The sequence below is a fragment of the Petaurus breviceps genome, unplaced genomic scaffold (genome assembly GCF_028583685.1).
Source record: "Petaurus breviceps papuanus isolate PSGF00001 unplaced genomic scaffold, PetGlider_PUasm1.0 90977, whole genome shotgun sequence".
NCBI lineage: Eukaryota > Metazoa > Chordata > Mammalia > Diprotodontia > Petauridae > Petaurus > Petaurus breviceps.
This window is the reverse complement of record NW_027187391.1, coordinates 10,280,088-10,306,607: the sequence shown is the minus strand read 5'-3', so window position 1 is coordinate 10,306,607 and position 26,520 is coordinate 10,280,088. Positions and strand designations below refer to the sequence as shown.

General features: G+C 37.4%; 1 protein-coding gene across 6 annotated transcripts in view; it reads right to left on the bottom strand.

Annotated features, from left to right (window-relative positions):
- The window catches only part of AHI1 (Abelson helper integration site 1), a 259,337-nt gene that overhangs the window by 34,765 nt on the left and 198,052 nt on the right, over nucleotides 1–26,520 (bottom strand). For 5 of the 6 annotated variants that reach the window (XM_069077308.1, XM_069077310.1, XM_069077307.1 and 2 more), the window contains 2 exons: nucleotides 6,356–6,518; nucleotides 2,629–2,723 (listed from right to left, as the gene is read on the bottom strand). The exons of the other annotated variant lie outside the window; for it this stretch is intronic. In XM_069077308.1, the coding sequence (XP_068933409.1) occupies nucleotides 2,629–2,723; nucleotides 6,356–6,518 (258 nt within the window). The remainder of the gene's footprint in view (nucleotides 1–2,628; nucleotides 2,724–6,355; nucleotides 6,519–26,520) is intronic. 6 annotated transcript variants of the gene reach the window in all.

The window sequence follows — 26,520 nt, the reverse complement described above, 5'->3', positions numbered from 1 at the left end:
CACAAATTATGATCTGTTTCACAGTTTGGGAGGCTGTGTAGTTCAGTAGTGATAGTTCGGTTCTAATTCTAAGCTTATCCCTAAACTAGTTGAGTGACTTTGGTAAAGTCATTTACCTCTGTTTGTTCCTCTGAAACCAAAACTATTTTACTGATGTAATTAAATACAAGGTGTCAAGGTATCCCCAAAATCTTGGTATAGTTTTAAGCTTTAATAGCTTAAATAGCGATTTCGATGCTTAATTGCTTATGTAACTTTAATAGCTATTAAAGCTTAAAATTGCACTAAGACTTTGGGGACACCCAGCATATGGCTCAAGAAACATGATCATACTAGAATTCTCATCATGTTGGGAACCTTAGTCATACATTTCTTAAAGGTCTGGCTCTAAGCCCTCATGACTCACGAAATTCCTGAGGTCTTTGGTTATCTAGGACAATAACAGAGCTTCGCACAGGCTTCCTTTTATATATGTATAGATATTTTCTTAAAAGTTCTCCCAGTCTAGGAATATTATAGAAGTATAGAATTCTAAAGTTCAAAATTGTCCTTAGAGGTCCATCTTATATTTTCAGATGACACCAAGGAATAGGAGGAGTAAGTGATCTGATCAACGTCACACAGTTAGTCAGTGGTGAAGCGGGAACTAGAACCCAAGTCTCCTGTGATCTTTTTTTTAAACTACAAGTTGTTTCTCATTTCCCTTTAATAATTAGTTACATACTGACTACATGTATATACCATGCATTTCTAAGTAGTAGCAAAATATACTAACTAGGGACTATGCTGTATGAATTTGGATATGTCAAGAATAAATCCCTAAACATAACTCCATAATATATATGCATATATATGTATATATGCATACATACATATATGGGTGTGTGAATGTGTGTGTGTATAAAAACATTGTTTGTAGATTACATGCTCACATTCTATAAGGTTCAATTGAAATCCCATCTCTTCCGTGAAACCTTTTCTAACTATTCTGGTCCACATTCACATAACACAGAACGTCAGCTTGTACCATATCATTTAAATATAATTTTTATTTAGGTACTTCAGAAGATTCGCAACTCTGTCAGCATAGATATTCCCTTTACTGATGCCAATTTCAACCCTTTCCACCCCTTCTCACCTCCTGAACATTGAAGCAAGTTGTCTTCATTAGTTCTTGTGGTTGACAAGATTCATCACCAACCTTCCAGTGATGGTCTCTCTTAACTTTGCTAGCATGAACTCCAGATGAAAGGAATACAATCTGTCACAGGGCCTAGATTGGAGGACCTTCCAGACTAGGACTTGTCCTTTCAAAGGAGGGACACTGAGAACAGTGAGTCTAAAAGTATGTTTGAAACTAAGAGACCAGAATGCAATGGTCAAGATACATTTATCATTACAAAAAGGTAATTTTTGTGGTAGAGCATTGAGAGCATTCCTCTGTGTCGGAGTGAACCAACTGATCCATGGAGTCCAAAGCAGTGGTCATTAACTATAAGTCGAGGCAGGCAGAGCTCATATTCAAGATAATCAAATTTGAGGACTTAGTTCTGGGGAAAATGGCATTTAGTGGTATTGGAATTTTAAGGTAAAAGTCAGAAGACTAGGCTTCAAACCTTGCTCTACCACTTCTATTTGTGTGATCTGGATTAGCCATCTTACCTTTATAGGTCTTATTCTTTACTTGTCAAATGAGCAATTTGGACTAAATGATCTTTAAAGTCCCTTTCAATAAATATGTGATCCTATGATTCTAAGTTTAAATGGGAATAAGCAGGAACAAATCAGAGTGTAGTGCATGACCAGCATTAAGACTGACTCAATGTTGAGATGGTGATAATGACCTAGGACTACTTATCTTCATTTCCAAGTATAGAGACAGGTTCAATCCTAGAATCCAAAATAGTAGTAGCTATTGGTTGGGTTAAGTGGCCCTAGACACAACAGGAAGCCAGGTGGGTCATCATAGGCAAGGGTTGTCCCTTAATTGTCTAGTCCTACAACAGAGACTCACCAAGTGCTGGGATCACAGAAAGGATTCAATCACTCTCAATTGGTTAACTTACTAACTAAATCCTAACACTGTTCATAATGACCTCAGATGCCAATCTTTTAAAGAGATTCCACTGTATAAGACATATGGTGGGGGTGGGGGTGGGAATGAAAATTTACATTAGGACATTCCTACAACTGGAGCTGGACCCCATCCAACAAAACAGGCATAATTTTATTTTTATTTTTTTGTTTTGCTTTTTTTGGAGGGGGGAGAGCAGGGCAATTGGGGTTAAGTGACTTGCCCAAGGTCATATGGCTAGTCAGTGTCAAGTGTCTGAGGCCAGATTTTAACTCAGGTCCTCCTGACTACAGGGTTGGTGTTCTATTCACTGTGCCACCTCGCTGCCCCCAGGCATAATTTTCAGCATAATATGAGAATATATCTATAAAAACAAATATCTATATCACTTATCACTAGTGGGGGAAGAAGCTAGAGTATTCAGAATCAAAGCAACAGATAACATAATGAAATCAACAAATAAGAGTTACAAATCATCAGTAATTTATCCTGAAAGAATAGAAATAAAAGTATACACTCAAAGATGAAAAACTCCCTTTCTCTCAAATATTTACCTCTTGTGGAGGTCTCTTTTCTTCCTCAGTTTGTTTAGTGGAAGAATAGGAAGAAGACTCTTTTGCTATCTCTGATGACTGGACATCATATTGTTCTAGGATTAAAAACATAGAAATGTGATATGCAGATATATGTGGAAATAATACGAGCAGGGAAGGGTTAAATAAAGCAGATTTTACTAATGAGGCTGACAGTGCCCTTTAATATTAATGTTATGTATGTATATATTTAATATATATGTTATATGACTGTTAACGACTATATATACTCACACAGATGTATATATGTATGCACACACATGTATACATGTACACAAAATATGCAAATATACATGCATACAAAATACACATGCATGCATATTTACATACAACACATTATTATAATAGAACAATATAAGTACATGTCACCAAATAAAGTACAAATTATTAAAGATTATATTTATATACAACACATTATTAAAATAGTACAATATAATGTACAAGTCACCAAGTCATAAAAGATTATAAATGGTTAGCTGTAACCATAATTTTCCCTACTATAACCATAACTGGACTTTTAGAAAAATTATGTATTGCGAAAGGGAAGAAGCAAAGGAACTATCAAAATCAGAAGTTGTTCTGGGGATTGAGAGAGCTGCCTCCAAACATATTCCTCCATACTGCCTGATTTTTTTTTTCCCACTGTTCCACTGTTTGATATTCTGACATTCCAAGATTCATTAGGGTTAATAAGCATCCTTTAGACATTAAAAACAAAACAAAATAAAAACTCTTTGGGCCAAAGGACTGGCTTCCACCAGTGTGAATGAATGACTGCATCAGGCAATCAACAAGCAGTTATTAAACACTGTATCAGGCAGTGCACAAGGTGTTGGGATACAAATATAAAAAATGAAACAATCCTTAATCTCAAAGAGGCTCACAATCTAATGAGGAAGGCAACAAATACATAAATATTTGTATTAAGTAAATACAGAATAAATAAAAAGAAGATAAATACGAAGTGGTAAAAGATGAGGTAGTTAGGGAGGGAGGATGCTAGAAGCTGGAGGGAATCAAGAAAGGTGTCTTATAAACAGGGGTTGTTGAGCTAGATCTTGAAGGAAGAAAGATTCCTTGAGGTGGTAGTGGGGAAAGAGAACATTCTACATACAGCCAGTGCAAAGGAATGGAGACAGGTGATGGACTGTCATGCATGAGGAGCAGAAGGAGGGCCAGTTGTCTGAGTCACATAGTGAGGAAGAAGGAATAATGTACTCTGAGATTGGAAAGATAGTTTGGGTTCATGTTGGAAAAGGCTAAACAGAGAACTTTATTTTCATCCTATAAACAACAGACAGCTGCTTGTCTCCTAACATCTAACTAAGATAAGCTCTCTTGGAATGAATAAAAGTTCTGACTAGGGGATTCAAGGGTGGAGTAGGGAGCTTCTGTAGGAAGCTCAAAATACCATGAGGAAGGCACTGGACCTCTGGGGCCTGAAAAATCAAAGAAAGGAAGATGGGAAAATGTCAATGGCAAATTCTGTCCATTTAAAAATTTTTTTGGGCCCTGGCAATACATTCAGGAAAGACTGACACTCTCCTCTGATTCAACATGTGACCTCTAATCTTAATTATAGTTGTCCAAAAGAGTAGGTATGGGGTAAGCCTGTAAGGCATGAAGTATTATTAGTAATATTGTTCAGCTATGTTAGGGGAAAATAAATGTTTATTAAGCACCTACTATGTGCTGGGATGGCAGGGGGTAGCTAGGTAGTACAGTGGATATAGAGCACTAGGTTTGGATTCAGGAAGACTTAGCTTCCTGAGTTCAAACCCAGCCTCAGACTCTTACTAGCTGCGTGACCCTGGGTAAGTCACTTAATTGTTTGCCTCAGTCTCTTCATCTGTAAAATGAACTGAAGAAGGAAACCACTCCAGTATCTTTGCCAAGAAACCCCAAATGGGGTCAGGCAGAGTCGGACAGGATCGACATGACTGAACAGCAGCAGCCACAGCAATGTTCCAGGCACTTCACCACCTAGCTGCTTTTTTTTTTTTTAAAGCAATCAGGGTTAAGTAACTTGCTCAAGGTTACATGGCCAGTTATTTCTGGGTGGGTGCTAAGTGTCTGAGCCCGGATTCGATCCCCAGGTCATCCCGCCACTGGAGCCGGTGCTCTTACTCACTGTGCTACCTGGCCGCCCCACACCTAGCTGCTTTTAAAAACACCTGCAGGACCGGGCTGAAGTTGAAAAGATGCAAATTTATGGCTAACATTTATAAAGCAATTTGAAGATTGCAAATGTTATCTCCTATTAGTATCACAATAACTCCTGGAAACAAGTGCTATTATTAATTCCATTGTACAGATGAAGAAACCGAAGCAGACAGAAGTTAAGTGATTTGAACACTAGTGTCTGAATCCAAATTTGAACTCAGGTCTTCCTGACTCCAGGTTGAGCACTCTGTCTACTGTGACACCTCGCTGCCTATATTATGAGTTAAACAGACTCTTGATGAGTAGTAGAAACTGATACCCACTTATAACGTTACTTGTTTTTAAAGGAGAGAGAATTTTAAGTCCTAAACCAAATGATTTAGCAACAACTTTGGATATAACCTATTGGTTTGGTTATTTGGATATTGGTTTGGGAACTATCTAGGACATTTTGATTTAGGATTTCTAAATTTTAGGGTTTGAAGAATAGGTTCAAATCCTAGGACTATATATCACTTAATTACCAACAAAGAATGTTTGGGTTAGAAGCAACCTTATAGAATTTCTGATCCAACTTGCTCATTCTACATATGACAAAGCCAAGGCTTAGATCCTTAAGTAATAGGTGCAGGATCTTAAAGTTAGTCAAAGAACGAGAAGAATCGGGCCTAGAACTGAGATCTCCTGGTTCTTGGTTTATTGTTGTTTCTTTTTCTTTACACCATTATATTCCCAAGTGAACTGATGGTTACTTCAATAGAAGATTAATTTGCTTCCCTTGTGATGATGGGTTTTTGTTTTTTTAGTTCCTTTTTTCTTTTTAAGTCCAATTTATATTCATGTCAGTTTTATCTTCACCTTGGGGGATCTGGTTGTCAATCGTCAGCTGTCAGCAAGTCAGATCTAGAATTTCTAGATGAACTTACATTTTATAAAATAAAGACTTCCTCTCCATTTATTTGGAAGAATGAAACAATCTATTGTGGAGAAGAGAGTAACAGCTGAGACGGACATCTACAGCCTTACAGAATGGGAATTGGAGAGTTTGGAGATCTCAGGTCCTCAAGAACTAAGGAGATGTTGTGGGAAACTCAGAGCTGCCAAAATTCTGTGAAGCAGGTGTCTGGGGAGAGGGGGATGGGGGAGAAGGCTGATCACTGGAGGGGGCCCGTAAGTGATTGCTGACAGTGAGGCTGACATTACCCGATCTCAGAACACAATAGACTTCCAGCGTGTTAGTGATCCTATTTTATTTTTGGAGGAGAAAACATGAAATGAATAGTCACCTCAGTCTGATTATTTATATACAGAGATTATTTAGAGAGGGGTCACTTCATCTCTCTATGCCACAGTTTCATCATGTGTAAAACTAGGGTGCCGGACCAGATGATCACCTCTTGGTCCTTCTGAACCCTGTCTCTGATCCTATGATCAGCTCAGTAAATTAAACAGTAGAGAATGATAAAAATCTTAGACCATCAGTTATACCCACATTAGTATATCAGGAAAAGAGCATAAAACTTACTTTCACCAGCCACATAATTAGCTGGAAAATAACCTTGTTGTCCATTTGTGAGGCTGCCAAACCACCAGTTATCATTATCTTTGTACAACACTTGGATAATGTCACTTCGATGGATGGTTAGCTCATCTGATCGATGCGCTGTGTAGTCATAAAGAGCTACTACCTAAAAGAGAGATAAGACCACCACAGCTTTATCACAACTGTGCCACAGAGAAAAACCCCCAACATTCACTTCCTCTTGCAGAAAAGCAGCTGAAACCAAAGCTGCACTTTGGTAAGGCTGAGGCTGTCTCAAGGTTTGCTAATGGGATCAGGGGTGGTGGGAACGCAGCAGGAGAAGCAAGATAAAGGACTGTGGGATTGAGAAATGGTTAAGAGCATTCAATTCACTAAGATTAGCTTCAAAACAGCAGATGTTAGTTGTTTCAAGCAATTTACTTGTGAAGGTGATGGGGAGAAAAAAAGCTCATGCATTCACTTTCTTAGAATTGTATCACCACCTTCAGATCCCGTTCTATCCTTGTGTGGAGCAGATGTGTTTGAATAAATTCTCTGACACTTTGGCAGTTTTGCTAAAAGGAAACCCCCAATGGAAAATTTGATTGTAAAGCTTTATTTTGATCACTTGGTTTATTGTTAATGCCTCTTTGGTAGAAAAAAATTTCTGTATAAATATTTGTATGATGAATGTCTATATAATAATCTGCATAATAAAGTTTTCATTTGCTCTCTGAAAAACCTCCATCAGATAGGAATTTAAGATGAAAACCACCTTTGATTAGGATCCTTACTGTCTTTACAGGAATCATCATTATTGATATCTATTTGATTTGTGCATATCTACATTACTGAAATGCCTTCCCCTCCTGAGAAGCCATAAAGGATGATGGAAGATTTCAATAAATATAGTAAAGATATGGTGATTACAGTAAATCATGTCCACACTTATCATAAAAAGTGGTAAATGTTTTGCTTTCTTCTGATTTTCATGGGATGTGAGAATTATTAGAATCTATACTTACTAAAGGAAACATGAACAGATTTCAAATCCATGCTATTACTGGGACAAGGTCAAGGATGGCACCCTAATTCAAATCAATTTAACAGGTATTTATCAAGACCTTACTTTGTCCCTAGAATTGTGTTACATGCTGTGGCAGATCCAAAAAAATTAACCCAGATCCTGCTTGGAAGAAACTTACTCCAAGAAACTAAGATCTTCCAGTCCTTATAATTCTGGTCTAGGATGTCACAAAAACATCTGTAGAAAACCTGACCTCTTTATTTTTCCCTCAAATGTTCCAAATCTCTCTCTTGATTTTGCCTCTCTCATTATTTTATTTCAGTTTGGAAGTTTATGATTTATTTAGAATTTGGGTTGTACATTTAGAAACTGTCTTTAACTTTTAGGGAAGGTTCTATTTTTCAATTCAATCCACAGGATCATAGATCAGAACTGGAAGGGACCTCAGAGGTCATGTAGTTGAACCCCTTGGTTTTACAAATGAAGACACTGAGGTTTGGAGAGATTTGAAGTGACTTTCATGATCAGACAACAAATAAGTCTCAGAGACAGTATTAGAACCCAAGTCTTCTGAACTCGATGTTCAATGCTTTAATCACTCTGCCAAGATGCCTTTATGCTAGCTCTAAGATTTAAGACACTTGTAAAATATGCAATTATAACTGTATTGTTGTTTGGTCATTTCAGTTGTGTCTGACTCTTCATGACCCCATCTGGAGTTTTCTCAGCAAAGGTACTAGAATGCTTTGCCTTTCCTTCTTCATTCCATTTTACAGATGAGGAAACGGAGGCAAACAGGGTTAAGTGATTTGCCCAGGCTCACACAGCTAGTAAGTGTCTGAGGTCAGATTTGAATTCAGGAAGATGAGTCTTCTTGATTCCAAGCCCAATGCTCTATCCATTGCACCACCTAGCTGTGTATACAACTGTATACAGTCAAATATATAATTACAGATAAATCCTTAAAACAGCTTCATCAGACAGAGCTACCAGAATCACGCAAAAATAAGTTCTTCAGAACTATACTATGTTCTAATAGACTGGGAAGCACAATTCCCTATTTTCCTATGGGGTTCTTAGATTTATTGACTCTAGGTTGATTCTGAGGCTTCTAGGAGAGTGTTAGTAAAAGACAGTAGGGTGTAGGGTAAGAACTCTGGACTTATAGTCAGGAAGCAACTGGGTTGGAATATTAACTCCAATGCATAATCTTGCTGAATTTGTTTTCTCAGGTATAAAAAGGGTTTATTAATGGTCATAAAGCTTTCCTTACAGGGTTGTTGTGAAGATAAACTGAAATTATATGTGTGTGTGTACTGTGTGTGTATATATACATATATATATATACTGTATATGTGCATATATAATGTATACACACACACCACCTTATAAAGCTATTATTAAACATCAGGAATCATTACTCAGTCCCTGACTTTTCTTCTCCCCAGTGTTATTTCTTCTGAAGTAAGTTTAGAAGCTAGGAACCCAATCAGAATTTGACAAAGGTCCTTGTCTTTTATTCCCAAGACTCATGGTCTCCAGAAATACATATAGCATGAATCCTGTGCATCTTACTTTCACATGGTCTCAAGAACTGCAGGAAGTGCTTGGAGGAATAATAGTTGGAGCAACAACAAGGAGCTACACTTGGTATACTAAGTACTTAACTTAATTTAGTACTTGAAGGTTTTTAAAGAATGCTTTTTGATAAAAAAAAAAAACCCTGTGAAGTAAGCAAAAGTCTTCACTCTAACTAATAAGAACATAGAGGCTCAGAGGCTTGCCTATGATCACACAAAGAGGAAGGAAGGATGCAACGGAGGATTCAAATCTGGGTCCCTGGACTCCATGCACTCCTGTGCTACTCTAGAAACAGAGTGAAGCTCAGTTCATGATAACGTTATTCTGGGGAGAGAGCTGGGCTTTATGGGTAGTTCATGGTTTTAGCAGTTTGGGGTAGAATTCTTCTAAAGTAAATTTCATATACTCTTCAGTTCTCAAATAGAATGTCTTTTCTTGAGGACTCAGTAATTATTATAAACATCAATTATTTGTATTGTATGGGGGTGGGAGCTAAGGTTTGCCCCTACCCTTAAGTGGTCTCAGAGTGATATCCTTTTTTGGGTTTTGCATTTGCTTTTTACATTTTAAAATTTACCTCCCTCAATGTCAATTCTCAATACTGATAATATAGCAAGAAATGTCTGAAACTTCAAAAAAATTTAGATGATTGACCAGCCAGAAAGAGTATTGATTAATGGATAGATAACCGTCTGGAGAGAGGTAATTTGTAGAATGTTGCAGTTCTGTCTGTGGCCTATTCAATTCAATCTTTTTACTCATAATTTAGATGCTAAGTCAGAAATGACAAGCTTATTAAATTTATAGCTATTTTGAGACAAGGAGGGAGAGCTACTATATTATATGACCTAGTTAATTTCTTTTCTGATCCCTGCTATCCTTTGTTGGATTTTTAATTCTTCCACTAACCAAGTGAAAAATATAAGTTTCAATTCTCCTCTATTCTTTTATGGTATGATCTGTTATAATTAAGTGGCTTATTCATTTGAAGTTTATCATAGTATATCACCTGAGACGCTGGTTTAAACTTTAAGCAAATTATTTTCCAGTTTTCCCAGCAGTCCTTGTTTAGTAAGAAGTCCTGCTAGTAGTTTTTGTAATTGGGCATACTAATCACTTTGACTTGTTTCTAGATCTTGCTTTGTACAGTCTCTTCCATATATCTCTTATTCTTTAAACCAGGACCAAATACTCAATATTTTGTTCCTCCAAATGAATTTTATTAATTTGTCTAGTTCTACAAAGTAACCTGTTGGTAGTGTGATTGATGTAAGGGGAAAGGAATAATCGTTTATTTACTATGTATCAAGCAATGCACTTTAGTGCTTTGCAAATGTTATTTCATTTGATCCTCACAACCACCCTGTGAGGTGTGTGTTGTTATTAATCTTATTTTATAGTTGAGGAAATTGAGGAAGACAAAGGTTAAATCAATAGGCTAGGGTCACATAGCTAATAAGTATCTGAGGCTGGATTTGAACTCTAGGCTTCTTGACTCCAGGTGTTGTGTACCACCTGGTTGCCTCTATACAGGTAAGTACTGTGTCAGCAAATTAATTTAGGTGGTATTGTAATTTTTGACATATTGGTGAACTAAACTATGGAAAAGGAATTTCTCTCTCTCTGTATTCCTTTAATCCTGTAAAGTTGTATGTGTATCCATCTATCTATATGTATGTGTGTGTATATATGTGTGGACACATGTGTATATATGTATATGTATAAGCTTTCTGAGTTTTTTAGTTGGGTGACTCAGATATTTCATGAATTTTGAATAGAATTTCTTTTTCTCTATAACCTTCACCATTAATACTGTAACTGAACTGCAGATATGTTGTGGCCCAACTTTGTATCCTATTAACTAAAAAATACTGTCTTGGTTTTTTTTTTAACTGTTGATGCTCTTGGATTGTCTAAATTTTAATATCTGCAACTTTTGTTGTAGTTCAGTTGTTTCAGTCATGACTAACTCTTTTTTTTTTTTTTTTGCCCTTTGGAGGGCAACTGGGGTTAAGTAATTTGCCCAAGGTTACATGGCTAGTTTGTGTGTGTGTGTGAGTGGGGGGGGGGGTTAAGTGTCTGAGGACGGAACCGAACTCGGGTCCTCCTGACTTTGGGGCCGGCGCTTTACTCACTGCACCACCTAGCTGTCCCGTGACTAACTCTTAATGACTCCATTTGGAGTCTTCTTGGCACAGATGCTAGAGTGGTTTGCCACTTCCTTCTCTAGCTCATTTTACAGATGAGAAACTGAGGCAAAAAGAGTTAAGTCACTTGCTCAGGGTCAAATACCTAATAAGTGTCTGAGGCCAGATTTGAACTCAGGAAGATAAGTCTTCCTGACTCTGGGTCTGGCATTCTATGTACTGCATTACCTAGCTACTCCGATATCTGCAGCTAGGGATATTTTTGTTTCCTCTTTACTCATGTTTATATTTTAACTTCTCCCATCTTATTGCTATAGTCAGTATTTCTGATACTATATCAAATAATAGTGGAAAGAGGGGATAGCCTTGCTTTTCCCCAGAATCCAGTGGTGAAATTTCCAGAATTTCTTCATTGCAAATGATGCTTATTCAGTTTCATATACACTGTGTGCTTTTGACTTAATCAACAACCATTTATAAAGAGACTACTATGTGCAAGACATTGTGCTAGGCAAGGGAGGATACAAAGATTGAAACTAAACAATACATGTCCTAAATAAAGGAGTTTACATTCTCACAAAGGAGAAAACATGGACAAAAATATACATACATACACACACATATATGGATATATACATATATGTGTAATCAATGCAACATTGCTACAATATTGCTACAATATAACTGGAGAGAAGTGGGGATGGAACTAGCAGCTAGAGGACCTAGAAAAGGCTTCATGAATAAGGGATTTGAGCTCAAGTTTAAAGGAAACAATATTAAAGGCCCTTCCATATGATTTTTATTGAGTATTTTTATATTATCTAGATGTCTTTCTGTATCATTGCTCCTCCCTCCCTGTCTCCAGAGAGTTGTTCCTTGTAACAAAGATTTTTTTTTAAAGAGAAAAACCCCCAGTAAAACCAATCAATACACACACACACACACACACACACACACACAAAATCTGACATTACATTTAATGTTCTCCTCTCATGAACCCCTTACCTTTGCAAAGGAGTGAGCAGAAGTGGTTTTTTTTTTAAATATTTCTTCTTAGGGGCCAAGCTTGGTCTTTATATTTTTATAACACTAGGTTTTGATTATTTTGTATTTGTTCTTTTTGTTTACATTGTTGCAATCATTGTGTGTATTGTTCTCATGGCTCTGCTTACTTTGTTTGGCCTTGGTTCATTTATGCCTTTCCATGCAGCTTTGTGTTCATCATACCCATAATTTCTTAGGGCATAGTAATATTCCATTATATTTATGTACCATAATTTGTTTAGCCATTCCTTAATTGATGGACATCTACCTTGCTTCTAGTTCTAACATGCATATCCTTTTTTAGTGTTTTAACATAAATGAGTTTTGTATTTTAACCGTGTATTTTTTTTAATTTTTCAAATGCTTTATTAACGTCTGATTTATATCATTCATTTCCACCAGATTTTGAGTTACAAATTTTCTCCCCGTTTTTCCCCTACCCACCGCCGCAAAATAGCAGCCCCACAGGATATTCCCTCCTCCAATCTGCTCTCTCCCATATTTTCTGCCATACCCCTTTCGACTTTTTCAGTGGATCTCTATGCCTCAGTGCCTGTATATCTTATTTCCCAATTACATGTAAAATACTATTAATAATAGTATATATATTTGATTTTAAAACTTTGAATTCCAGATTCATTCCCTTCCTCCCTTGACACTGTGATAGTAATGGAATATAAAGATCCCCCTGTACTGGCTTGGTTTTCAAACTGATTGTGTTAAAACCCAGAGGTTGTTAATCCCACCTGTGGGATGGACTGGTTGACTTGAAAAGAGAGTCCTGAACTGGGAGGAGCTGGTGACATAGATTTTGAGAGACACAAGAGAGAGGCAGAAGAACTTTTTGGAAGCAGCACCCTCGTGGAGGCAAAGAGAGACTGAGAGGATTGCTGAGGGACACTTTGAATCACCCTGGACTTTTGAGACCTGATCCCCGAGCTGCCAAGGACTGAGGAGACATGGCTGTTTTGATGGTACTTTGTCTGTCTGTTTTGATGTTGTTTTGCCAGATTTGTCCACTGGTGAAAGACATTTCTGTTGTTGCAGAGGTCCTGGAACCTTTCTGTTGGCTAAGAGCTCCTGAGACTGTCCTGCAGACAGAGAGTGAATACTGTCCACTGGTAAAGGACAGTGCTGTTGTTGCAGGGGTCTGGGAACCTTTCTGTTGGTTCAGAAGCCCTGAAGAAGGATTTTCTTGTTGTATGTTTACAGAAATCCTGGGAGAGGGTTTTGCTAATGTTTTCAGGGGTTATAGGACTGTTCTGCAGACAGAGGATGAATTAATGAAGAGACTGGCAATGTATCTTGTGGCCTTGCTAAGCCTTGTCTCCCCAGGAACTAAGATTGCTGAGAACTTGCCTCGTGTCAAGATGAAGAAAAGACCTCCATTTGGGTATTAAGTGCTGTGCTTAAACTTGCTGTAACTCTTGGGTAGATTCAATTGTGATCCAGGGGTGGGGAACTTTTGACCTTTTTTTGTTCTATGGTTGAACAAATGAATGTACTTTACTTATGATTGGAAACTAATCTCCATTTGAGAAGAGGGGCTTTGTGGTGGACTAAATGAAGGTACAGACTAGTGGTGGAGTAGTATTTAGAACAGGGACTTTGTAATTGATTGAATGAACACCCACCCTTATTGGGAAGATAAGTAGTTCAGTATAGGTTGTACATGTGTGGCTAATGCAAAACAATAACATAGTAGATATACTGTAAAAGACTATATTTCCCTCCCTCCAATCCCACCTCCCACTTGTTCTATTCTCTACTTTGATCCCATGCCTTTTCAAAAGTGGGTGCTTCCAACTTCCCTCCCCAACAGCCTACCCTCCCTTCCATCATCCCCCCTCTCATCCCCGTCTCCCTCTACTCTCCTGGAGGGTGAAATACCCTATTTAGTGTGTATTTCATTCCCTCCTCCAGCCTAATTTAATGGAAATAAGGTTGACCCATTCCCTTTTGCCTTCCTATTCTTCCCCTCCATTGTAACCATTTTCCCTTGCCTCTTCTATATGAGATAGTTTACCCCATTGTCTCTCCCCATCTCTTCTCATTATATTCCTCTCTCACCTCTTAATTTCACCTTTTAAGTATCATCCTTTCCTGTTAAATTGGTCCTGTGCTCTCTATCTATGTATACCTGTAAACATATATACACACATTCACATATGTATTCATATGACCATATACCCTTATATATAGACATATATATTTCTATTCCCTTCAACTACTGAGAAAAGTTTCATAAGTTACAATTTTTGTTTTTCCATGTAGGAATGTATTAATAGTTCAACTTTGATAAGTTCTTTATGATTTCTTTTCCCTGTTTACCTTCTCATGTTTCTCTTGCTTTTTGTATCTGAATGTCAAATTTTCTATTCAACTCTGGTTTTTTCAGCAAGAATGCTTGAAAGTCCTCTATTCCACTGAATGACTATATTTTTCCCTGAAACATGATACTCAGCTTTGCTGGGTAGGTGACTCTTGGTTTTAACCCCAGCTCCTTTGACCTCCGGAATATCATATTCCAAGCCCTTCGATCCCTCAGTGTAGAAGCTGCCAGATCCTGGGTTATCCTGATTGTGTTTCCACAATATTCAAATTGTTTCTTCCTGGCTCCTTGTAATATTCTCTCCTTTATCTGGGAATTCCGGAACCTGGTTATAATATTCTTAGGAGTTTTCTTTTTGGGATCTTTTTCAGGAGGTGGTCAATGTATTCTTTCAACCTCTATTTTGCCCTCTGGTTCTAAAACATCAGGGCAGTTTTCTTTAAGAACTTCCTTGAGGATGATTTCTAGGTTCTTACTTTGATCGTGGCTTTCAGGTAGTCCAATAATTTTTAAATTATCTCTCCTGGATCTATTTTCCAGGTCAGTGGTTTTTCCCATGAGATATTTTACATTGCCTTCTATTCTTTCATTTGTTTGGATCTGTTTAATAGCATCTTGATTTCTCATAAAGTCATTAGCTTCCATTTGCTCCAATCTAATTCTGAAGCAATGGTTCTCCTCATTGAGCTTTTGAGATTCTTTTTCCATGTGGCAAATTCTCCTTTTTAAGGCATTCTTCTCCTCATTGCCTTTTTGATCCTTTTTTGCCATTTGAGTTAGTCTATTTTTTAAGCTGTGATTTTCTTCAGTCAGCCTGTTGACTCTCATTTTGTAATTTTCTTGCATTGTTCTCATTTCTCTTCCCAATTTTTCCTCCACTTCTCTTATCTGCTTCTTAAGGTCCTCTATGGCCTGTAACCAGCTCATATGTTCCTTTGAAGCTTTTGGTGCAGGAGTTCTGACTTCACTGTCTTCCTCCTGTTCCATGCTTTGCTCCTTTTTTGTCCCCAAAATAAGAGTCTAATGTTGGAATCTTCTGTCTGCTTTGTTTCCTTTGCCTGGTCATGTCGCCCCTCGGTCACTTGACCCTTGGGCTTTTTGCAGCCAGACAGGGGAGCTTTCATCCCAAATGCTGGGGTTTTCTCAGCTGCTGGAGGTATTAGATGGGTGCCCTCTCTGAGGTCTCCATAAGCTCTGGAAAGCTGGACACACACCCCAGGACCTCCACCTTAGACTGCAATCCAGATCCAAGCAGGTTAAAGCAAGAGCGATTACCCCTCAGACTGGTGCTTGGTTCCCCTACACTCTGCAGGCCAGGAGCTGAAGCTGCCATGTGGTGCTGGCTGGCTATGTTGGCATCTCAGTGGCTTCTCGCCTCGGGGACAAAAACCAGGCACTCCCACTTACTGGGTCCCAAAGTTCAGACTGCACTGACCTCTCACTTTGTCATTTGCATCTATGTGTTGATAAATCTGGAAAGGGCCACAGCTGCTGCTGATCTGGAGTCCCTCTGGCTCACAGCTGGTCAGTCCCGCCCTGGGGCTAAAGCCTTGGTGTGGGGCTGTGCTTGGCTCCCAGAACACTGGGCTGGCTGATTCCTGCCGGCCTACTGGGCTGTCCTCAGCAGAAGGTTAGCTGCTCTATGTCATTTTGTGGGTTCTGCAGCTCCAAAGTTTGTTTAGAGTCCCCTTTTTACATGGATTGGGGAAGGTAGAAGCCATAGCTGCGGGGAGGTCGTGTTTCTACTCCCTTAACCTTGTAATTTTTATGATTGCATTCTCTATAGTGATTATTACAAACATTTGCTTTTTCCTTACACCTTCTACACCACCTTCTATCCATTTAGCAGAGGAATTTGTTTCCTACTTTACTGAGAAAATAGAGGTTTTCAGTTTCAAACTCCCTCTTCTTCCCCACTGTATACCTGGAATCCTATTGTCATCATTTTCCATTTTTCCTTCCCTTGTTTTACTCTCTGACAAAGTGTTCAGCAAACTTGGCAAAGCTAATTTCTCCACCTTGGCTCTCAATCTCATCCTTTAGCACAACCTGTCCTCTGATAATTTCTTTTTTCATAGAATATGATCACAGATTTAGAACTGAAAATACCTTAAAGTCTAACAACCTAATTTCCTAGCTGAGCAAACCCAGTGCCCTGAGCAGTTAAATGATTTGTCCAAGGTCACACAGGTAGTAAGAAGAATGAGGATTCTGAACCAGATCCTCTGATGACAGAGCTATCATTCTTTCCACTATAATATACTTCTCTCTCTCTCTTATTTTAATTTTTGAAAGAACACAAGCATTTCCATAGCACAGTAGAATAAAAAAAAGATGATTGCACATGAAACTGCAAATCTATTATGTACTTCTTGCTATTCCTTTTAAATATATAAAGCTACCATGTAACTTTTTCCTTTTGTTTTCTTTTTTTTTTCCTTCTCTTCCCTCCCCTCTACCCTAGCGATGGCTACCATTAGACACAGATTTATGTACACACACACACACACACACACACACACACACAGACATAAAATCATTCTATACATACTTCTATTTATCAGTTCTTTCTCTGGACACAGATAGCATCTTCTTTCATGGGTCATTTGTAGTTAATGTGGGTATTTATAACAGTCAAAATGTTGTATATGATTGATGGAATAGTATAAGAAATGATGATCTTGTTGATTGTAGAAAAACATGGATAGACTTGCATGAAATAATGAAGAGGGAAATGAGTAGATAGAACCAAGAGAATAATAACAGCAATATTGTTTAAAAACAACTTTGAGTGACTAAGTCATTTTGACTATTATAAATACCCAAATTAACTACAAAGGACCTTTCTCTCATCTTAACTTATTCCCTGGCTCCTTCTCCACCATACACAAACATGCTCTGGTGTCCCTTTCTCCTTAAAAACCAAACCAAACAATAAACACCCCACTACCACCATCAAACCCTGTTAATTTAAACCTACATTACCTTAAGCTATTAATTATTATCCTATATCTCTTTTCCCTTTCATAACCAAATTCCTAGAAAAGTTCATCTACATTTCTGACTTCCCTGTTATAACCTACCATTCATTTTTTCAATCCTTTACCGTCTGCTTCTCACCCCACATTCAGTATAAGTGGACCAATGCACAGTTCCATGAACAGTAAGTACATCAGTGTGCTTTTCTTCCCACAGCCCTAACTAATGTTAAACATTTTTGTCTTCTGTCATCTTTACCAATATGGCATGGAAAAGTTCAATGTTGTTTGGATTAACATGATAAATAATGTTCTACTCTTTAATTTTTACTTTAACCTTGTCTTTCCTTTTTAGATGCATCCCTTGTAAGTTATATACTGTGAGTTTTATTTTCTTATCCAATTTGTCACTTTCTTTTATTTCACAGGATTGCCCCATCTATTCAAATTTAAAGTTATTAGAGCCGGGTTTATATTTTTTCTCATTAGTGTCTTAAGTGTTTTTTTTTTAATTAGAATTTTTTTTCGGTGGGTTTCCCCTTTCTCTTTTAAAGTAGTACTTTGTCCCTGTTACTAGTTTTGCTTAATCTATTTTGACGAAATTGTTATCTTCCTCTGTCCACTCCCACTTGTCAATCCATTCCGTAGTTTTGGCAGTTTGAAAGTTTTTACTGAACTTACTGATTTCTTTCTTATAATTGTTTATTGATTCTTCCCTCCCTCCCCCCTCCTTTTCCCCTCCTGTTCACTTAAGTTATTCACCTCCTTCTCTTTCCTTCAATTTCCTTCGTTAGTTTTTTCCCCTTTTACTATGTTGTTTTCCTAAGAATTTGTTTACTTTATTCTCTTCATCATCATCTTCAATTTCTCTCTACTCTGAACTTTTAGTCTTTGATTAATAAGCTGTATAACATGTATTCCTTCTTTAGATTCTTATGTTCCTCATAGAAATAAAGCTTCAAAAGTGCCAAATTTAAGTTCGTACTTTTAACCAATTTCTGTTATTGCCTTTGTAGAATCTTCCCTTTCATTTCTCATTTTAAGCTGCTCCATTGCCATCTTGCCTATTCTCCTGTAGTTCCTCTTCTCTCTGAGAAACTGTGAAAATGATCTGTCTTTTATTGTTCACTCATGGGTTTAATTTGGTTATTCTAAAAATTTCCCTCTATACTTCATCTCACCTTTCCCATTTATCTACCCTCTCATTCTGGAATTCAGTCCTACAAAATACAATGGGGAGTTGTGGAATGCATACCATATTTCAGGCTTCTTTCTCCAACATAATTTGTCCTATTTCTTTAAATTTTGTTTTATGTTTGTCTCCTAGCACACTCAGAAAATTGCTTAATGGTCCTATTCCATCTACTACTTTTAAAAACCAGATAGACAAGCTAGTCTTTCTCTTTTTATTTATTTATTTATTTTTAAAATAATCTCTAGAAGTAAGGTATTTCCCCCCCCTGGAAGTTGTATTTATTTACCCTTTTTTCTTATATTTCTGTTGTTTGGGGTTTTTTTCAAGTAAAATATTCTGCTCAATTTTTTTAAATTGCTCAAATGCTTCACTTTTATTCAATGTCCATTTTTTTCCCACTGATGATTAGGAGGTTCAAGTTATAAGGTATATTATTTGGGGTTGTATATTGAGTGCTTTTGTTTTTCAGAACATATAATTCCATTTCCTTCTGGGGTTGCAAGTGGGTTGCAGAACAGTTTTGTGTTATTTGAATTTCCTTTATTTTATATTTGAGGGTCTTCTAGCTACTTGCACAATTGGTTGATTTTCACTAGAACTGTTAAATTCAACTACTATATGTCTTGAAGTTTGAGGTGTAGGACTTTTTTCTGAAGCATATATATATATATACACACATACACATATACATATAGGTGTGAATATATATATATACATATATATATATATACACACAAACACACACACACATTGATTGGTGCTTTGTGTTCTGTATTAATTAGTTTTGGAAGTTTCTTGTATTATTTCCTGCATTTTGGTGTCATATTTCTTGACCTGTAATGTTCTTCTGGGAGATTTATGATCCCAATGTTTCTATGCATATTTTCTTCAAGATCAATGGCTTTTGTTTGTGCTAAGATAAAGTATTCTTTTGGCATTATTGCCTTTTGCTTCTCATCTTCCATTTGTCCTTCACTATATTTGTATTCTAACTCTGTTGTTCTCTTTTACTTTTTTGGAGAAACTTGCCACTGATGAAGTTCAGGGGTACCCCAAAATGTTGGGGTACAAGATTGTCCCAAAGGAATTTGCTCAGGCCACCTCCAAATCAAATAAAGGCATCTTTGGGGTAACACAACACCAAGCAGGCTCTTAAGGGAGAGACAGCTTAAGGGAAACCCTAGCTTAAGGGAAACACCCTCCAATTAAGGAAAATACCCTGCTTTCCTCAGCCAGGAGAGGCTAGGGATTCTTACAGAGTAAAATCTGCTCTGGGCTGGGAGATGAGGTGACCAGAGACAAGTAAGCAAAGGGGCAGGGAGATGAGGTAATCAGGGACAAAAGTTTCATAGTTTTGGCATTATCTATTCCATTGTTCACCCTGGGGGAGAGGGTTTCTATATTTCATTGACTAGTTTATTAGATTCTAATTGTCTCCTAAAGTGGCTTGAAGAGGTACTTGAGATAATGGGCTTCTCATTGACCACACTATTTGAATCTCATCACCACTATAGATTTAAATTATTCTATTTTTTAAAGTTATTTCTATTATAGAGGCCATAAATTCTATTTCTTCTCTTCTAACATTCTCTCATGAATTTTATTTTCTTTTGAGTCACCTTGGAACATGTAGTTATGGTGCCATGTTCTTTTGGTGTTACATACATACCAATGCCTGTGTTTCCTTTATATTTATTTAGAGAAGTTGGCATTTTTTTTTGAGGTTTCAGTACTCATCCTTCCTTTTAATTTTAGTACATCTCTATGAGTTTATCTGGTTTGGGTATAGATTTCTAACTGAATTCTCTTCCTTTTGAAATCTTTGATGGTTTCAAACCATTTTTCTTTTTATTTACCCATCATTTCCTTTTTTAGTCCTCCCTTTTTGATACTGGATGTCCCTGTTGTGCCAGACTGTAAAGCTGATTCATCTTTCCCTCTTACTGGGGAATATACCTGTCACTGCTTCTAGTAGATTCTGAGGCAACAGGGCAGGGGCAGCCAGATTTCAGTCCCCTTTCCTTCAAAGTTGCTGTGTGGACATGTACTCAGCTCCCTTCTCTGGTTCTATCTATCCCTTAGGTCAGGCCGGTACAACATATGGCCTATGGGCCACTTGCGGCCCGTCAAAGGATTTTGGGCATTCTGTGAAAAATGTAGAGAATGTAAAAGAAAGTAAAGATGTAATGAGTGTTTTGTCCATGCCCTGCTTAATCTGCCTTCCACTAGTCACTACTTTGCCCATCATGTGATTTGGCAGGTGGGCTGCCCCTGCATTCTCTCTGTTAGTCATGTGACCAGACATCATCAGTCTGTCTCTAGTTTGAGAGGAGTGAGAGTCATATCTTTTCTCTGTGTTTTTGATCATCACTGGCATCGAACAGGGACAAAAAGAGTGCAGCTACATGCCAACGCAGCCAACTCCTGCTACTCCAAGTCACATGACTGTCTGGCAATTCAGTATTTCTTTGAATGTGAGCAGTTGCTGTGGAGATTTTTTGATTCTAACATTAAAGTTTTGGGGGTGACTTTGTAAAATGGGTGATGAAAAGAAATGGAAGATCAAATCACAACAGAGTGTTTAATCTGGAGTGGACGAATAGATACTTGTTTACTTACATGAGAAACAAAATATTGTGCCTTGTTTGCTGAGAAGTAATAACCATTCTGAAGGAATGTTGCCATTTTGAATCAAACCATCTTGACTTAAACCAAATTGGACACCAATGAAAAACAAATTAAAGCATCCAAATTGTTGAAAAATCTCAGGGGGTAACAACAGTTTTTCAAAAAACTAAACTCAGAAAATAAGGCAGGTACTAAGGTTAGTTATCAGACTTCTAAAGAAATCTATGTCAAACATGATTCTGGAGTACGATAAACTGATTGCTGACAAGAAGTGTAATAAATCCCATCAATTAAATTTAAAGAGTATTGAAAACCTGAAAAATGTTTTAAAACTTGTACCATTTAGTAGAGAAATTTTTTTAACATTAATGTGATTTCATGATAAATAAAAATCATAAGTGTAATTAATTAATATTAATTGAAATTTACCCTTTTAAAATATGATTTATTTTCAAAATCATTTAATCATTAATTATACCTTTACTTGGAAAATGAGCCGCTAAAAACCTATGGCCCAAAGAAGTTTAGCCTATTTAATTTTGGCCCCTATTTATTGCCAAGTTGTGCAGGTCTGCTTGGTAATTGCTTGGACTGAAATGGCATCTAATACTTTTCTGCAGGGCTGTGGAGATCTGTGCAAGAGTTCTGGGCAAAGTCTCTGCAGCCCTGATGTTCCCTTATCCTAGGTTCATCTCTCTCTCCTTCTGTCTTCCCCCTTATTTTTTCCCTTCCTCCCCCTCTTATTCCCACAGTAGTCTCATCTTGCTGGATCCTCAGTCATCTCATGCTCTCTAAGAGTTTTTCAGGTCTCTGTCCTAGGCCCTCTTCTCTTTTGAATTCTCATAAGCTCCTCTAGGTTTATAATACCAAACAAAGGCAACTTCCCAAGGTTCAAAATACCAGCATAACTGCTCTCCATTTTATTCAGTGACAAATTAAGAACAGAGAAAATCAAAATATAGCATAATTCAAAATACAGCATTCACCAAGTGTAATTCAATAATTTCCAAGTACTTCTCCACCCCTGGACATTACATTCATTTAGTCAATCACAAAGCCCCTCTTCTCAAATGGAGATAAGTTTCTAATCATAAGCAAAGTACATTCATTTGGTCAATCCCAGAGCACAAAAAAGTCAAAAGTTTCCTACCCTTGGATCACAACTGAACAGGCCATCTACCCCAGAGTTACAAGAAGCTTAAGCACAGCATTTAATACCCAAAGAGAGGTCTTTTCTTCACCTTGACCCGAGGGAAGTTCTCAGCAATCTTTGTTCCTGGGGAGACAAAGCTTAGCAAGGCCACAAGATATACTGCCAATGTCCTCATTAATTCATTCTCTGTCTACAGAACAGTCCTAGGACCCCTGAAAACATTAGCAAAACTCTCTTTCAGGATTTCCGTAAGCATACAACAAGAAAATCCTTCTTCAGGGTTTCTGAACCAACAGTAAGGTTCCCTGCCTCTGCAACAACAGCATTGGCTTTCACCAGTGGGCGCAATTCACTTTCTGTCTGCAGAACAGTCTCAGGACCCCTGAACCAACAGCAAGGTTCCAGAACCTCTGCAACAATAGCACTGTCCTTCACCAGTGGATGCAGCATTCTCTGTCTGCAGAACAGTCTCTGGACCCCAGAACCAGCAGCAAGGTTCCAGAACCTCTGCATCAACAGGACTGTCCTTCACCAGTGGACGAATCTGGCAAAACTACATCAAAACAGACAGACAAAGTACCAGCATAACAGCCATGTCTCCTTAGTCCTTGGCAGCTCTGGGTGGCAGCTCTCAAAAGTCCTGGGCAGTCCCAACTGGCCCTCAGCAATCCTCTCTCTCTGCCTCCAAGATGCTGCTTGCAAAAAATTCTTCTGCCTCTCTCTCTGCTGGTGCCTCTCTAAATTCACGTCACCAGCTCCTCCCAGTTCAGCCCTCTCTTTTCACATCAACAAGCCCATCCCACAAGTAGGATTCACAAGCTCTGGGTTTTAACACTCAACCAAGCCAATACAGGGAATCTTTAAATTCCATTACTATTACAAGATTCAACTGTCATCCCTAAACAGACAATTCTGAACTCTATGTACCTAGTTCTAATAGTGTTACTGAACTCTAATCCCACATCACCAAAGTGCCTGTGGGAGAGCTCTACTATATACCATGTTCCATTATCTCAAATTCAACATGTCTAGAACAGAATTAACTACTGTTACCCTGTAAAACTCTTTCTTCTCTGAACTCCTTTATTTCTGTTGAAAGCACCACCATCCTTCCCATTAACCAAATATACAACCTTATTAAGATCATCCTGGATTCTACACTTTCCCTCATCTCACATTTTCAGCCAGTTCTCAAATGTTTTCAATTTCACCTCCACAACATTTCTCTCATTCATGTCCTTCTCTCCACTCATACAGCTGACACTATATTCAGGACTTCTTCATCTCTTAAACTGAACACTGAAAAAATATTTTGTTTCCATGTTGCTATTCACTCATCTTTCTAATCGATTCTTCACAAAGTTCCAAATAATCTCTTTGAAACACACGTTTGGTTATAGAAATCATAGTACAGTGGGAAGAATGCTAATGTCTGCATATTGGAATATTAAATCCATGATCTATGTGGTGGCTTTGTAAAAGTCACATCATCTAGACTTCGGTTTCATCATTTGTAGAAAGAGTGGGCTGGTTTATTTGAAGGCCTTATCTACCTCTAAATCTGTGATTTATAACTGCAAAGCACTCCAATGCTCAAAAATCTATAGTGGCTCCCTATTTCTACTAAGATAAAATATAAACTACTCTATTTGGTATGTAAATTTTTTCACAATTTGGATCAAACCTACCTTTTCAGACTTATTTCATATTTCTCTCTTATACATACTCTGTACTTCAGCCAAACTGCCTTCCTCCTGTTCCTTAAACATGACATTCAATTTCTTCCCTTTGTGCCTTTGCACAGGCTATTTTTCCACCTCAAAAATGAATTACACTTCCTCACCTTTACCTTTTGGAATGATCTGTTTCCTTCAATGCTCAGCTACTTCCTTCTAGAAGATTTTTACTTGTGGGTGGTATTCTTCCCCACTTCATATTATCTTGTATTTACTAATTTTTAAATATATTATATTTTCCAGTAGAACATAAACTCCTTGAGGGCAGGAATTACTTTTTATCTTTGTATTCCCAGGGCCTACCATACTTCCTTGCATAATAGTAAGTGTTTAACTGAATTGAGTTAAATCATCATTTAATATTATTTCTGGACTTGGTAACGAACTATTTCTGTCCATTTAATCATATGAATATTTACCTTTTAGGATATTTGCCCTTTTTTCTTTCTTTCTTTTTTTTTTTGCTTTTTGCAGGGGGGAAGACAGGGCAACTGAGGTTAAGTGACTTGCCCAAGGTCACACAGCTAGTAAGTGTTAAGTGTCTGAGGCTGGATTTGAACTCAGGTCCTCCTGACTCCAGGGCCAGTGCTCTATTCACTGTATCACCTAGCTGCTCCATACTTTTTTTCTTTCTTACTTGTTTTCCTACTACTTTTAAAAGCAAAATATCATCAAGACTTCACACAAATTATTTCCTTATCTGATTCTCATCATGAATTTACATGGTCAAAAAGTTATTTTATTTTTCATCACTTGTAATAGAAATTAAATATGGATTAAATGTTCAGTTGAGATCACAAGTTTTAATTTGCAGTCTAAATAATAACTAATAATAGTTGACATTCACTTAATAACTTTGAGGTTTGAGGAGGGCTATATATATATATATTTTTTTTTTTTTCTCTTTTGAATATCTCAACAACATGGTGAAATAGGTACTACAGGTATTACTACCCACAACTTACAGATGAGGAAAATGAGGCTAAAAGAGGTTAAGTGATTTGCCCATGGGTCACATAATTAGCAAGGGAGAGAGAGGATTCAAACCAATGTCTTCCAGATTTCCAAAAGACAAGATCAATATAAAAACTGAATCATTTGGGATAAGGTTGTTAACTTTATTTGCCTGTATTCCAGGCAGAGAAAGAAAAAACAACTCTTATGAAAGATACCCTTTATGCCTTTTAGTAACGTGGTAAGCTTTCTTTTGAATTGAAGAGATGATTCCACCCTAAGCTTCTCATCTATAGTGTGCTGTGCACAAGCTTACTGCTGAACTTAATTAAAAGGAAGATTAATTTAAACATTTTGTAAAAATTCAATCATAATTCTAGAAATATTATCTTACTCCTTACTTTAGAATGTCAAACCTTTAGTATAACCAATTACTGTGTTTTGCATAATTATAACTTCAAGTAGTACAAATCTGAATCCATGCAAACATTTTACAAGATCCATTATTGAGACCAGTTTAAATATATCTATCTATCTATCAATCTATCTATCTATCTGTCTGTCTGTCTGTCTGTCTGTCTATCACAATTAGACAATTTAATAGTAAATTTTGACTGGGGCAGGGGAGGAAACAAAAATAGATATCTATGAAAATGAAATTTTATTATAACAAAAAATTATCTTTGGGCTGGTTTCCTTAAAGTGAAGTTGGTTATATTTCTACCTGACAAACAGTAAAAACGTTAAGGCTAGGGAGTAGCAAAAACAAATCATATGCCTACTTCTATGTTTTTTTTTTTCTGGATCTGTCATCTTATTATTGTTAAGTGTGAAGATCCCACCTTACCTCTATTGATCTGTAATTCCTCAGTCACTTAGAGTCTTAGAGAGCTGCCTGGGGCAAGACTTACATTGAGGCCTTCCAGACTACCAGGCCTCAATTCTATTCACTAGACTAGGCTGTATCTCTCTCTTTCATGAATACTGATCATAAAATTTGTAAATCAATTACACTTCAGAACAGATGGACCAAATTTGATCAGTGCTGGAATCTCCTTTTTCCAATAGAGACTGGCATCTTCTCTGCAACTTTGAGTCCTTTAAGAGCAATGGCTCTCCATTTTCTTGAACCCCAAATCTCAAACCTCACATCCCCAACTCAATGCACCATACAGATGCACATAAGAAATAAATCATTAACTTTCATAAATAAACATATCTTCTGTACAAGCTCCTCATGGCTCCTGGGGATAGGCATACCTGAGTGGGGAACTTCTATTTTAGAGAGCTGACTGGTGCACTGAGGGGTTGGGTGACTTATCAAGGATCACAAAATCTAAAATGTATCACAGGTAGAACCTGAAACCGGGCCTTTCAACTTCCAAGGCCAACT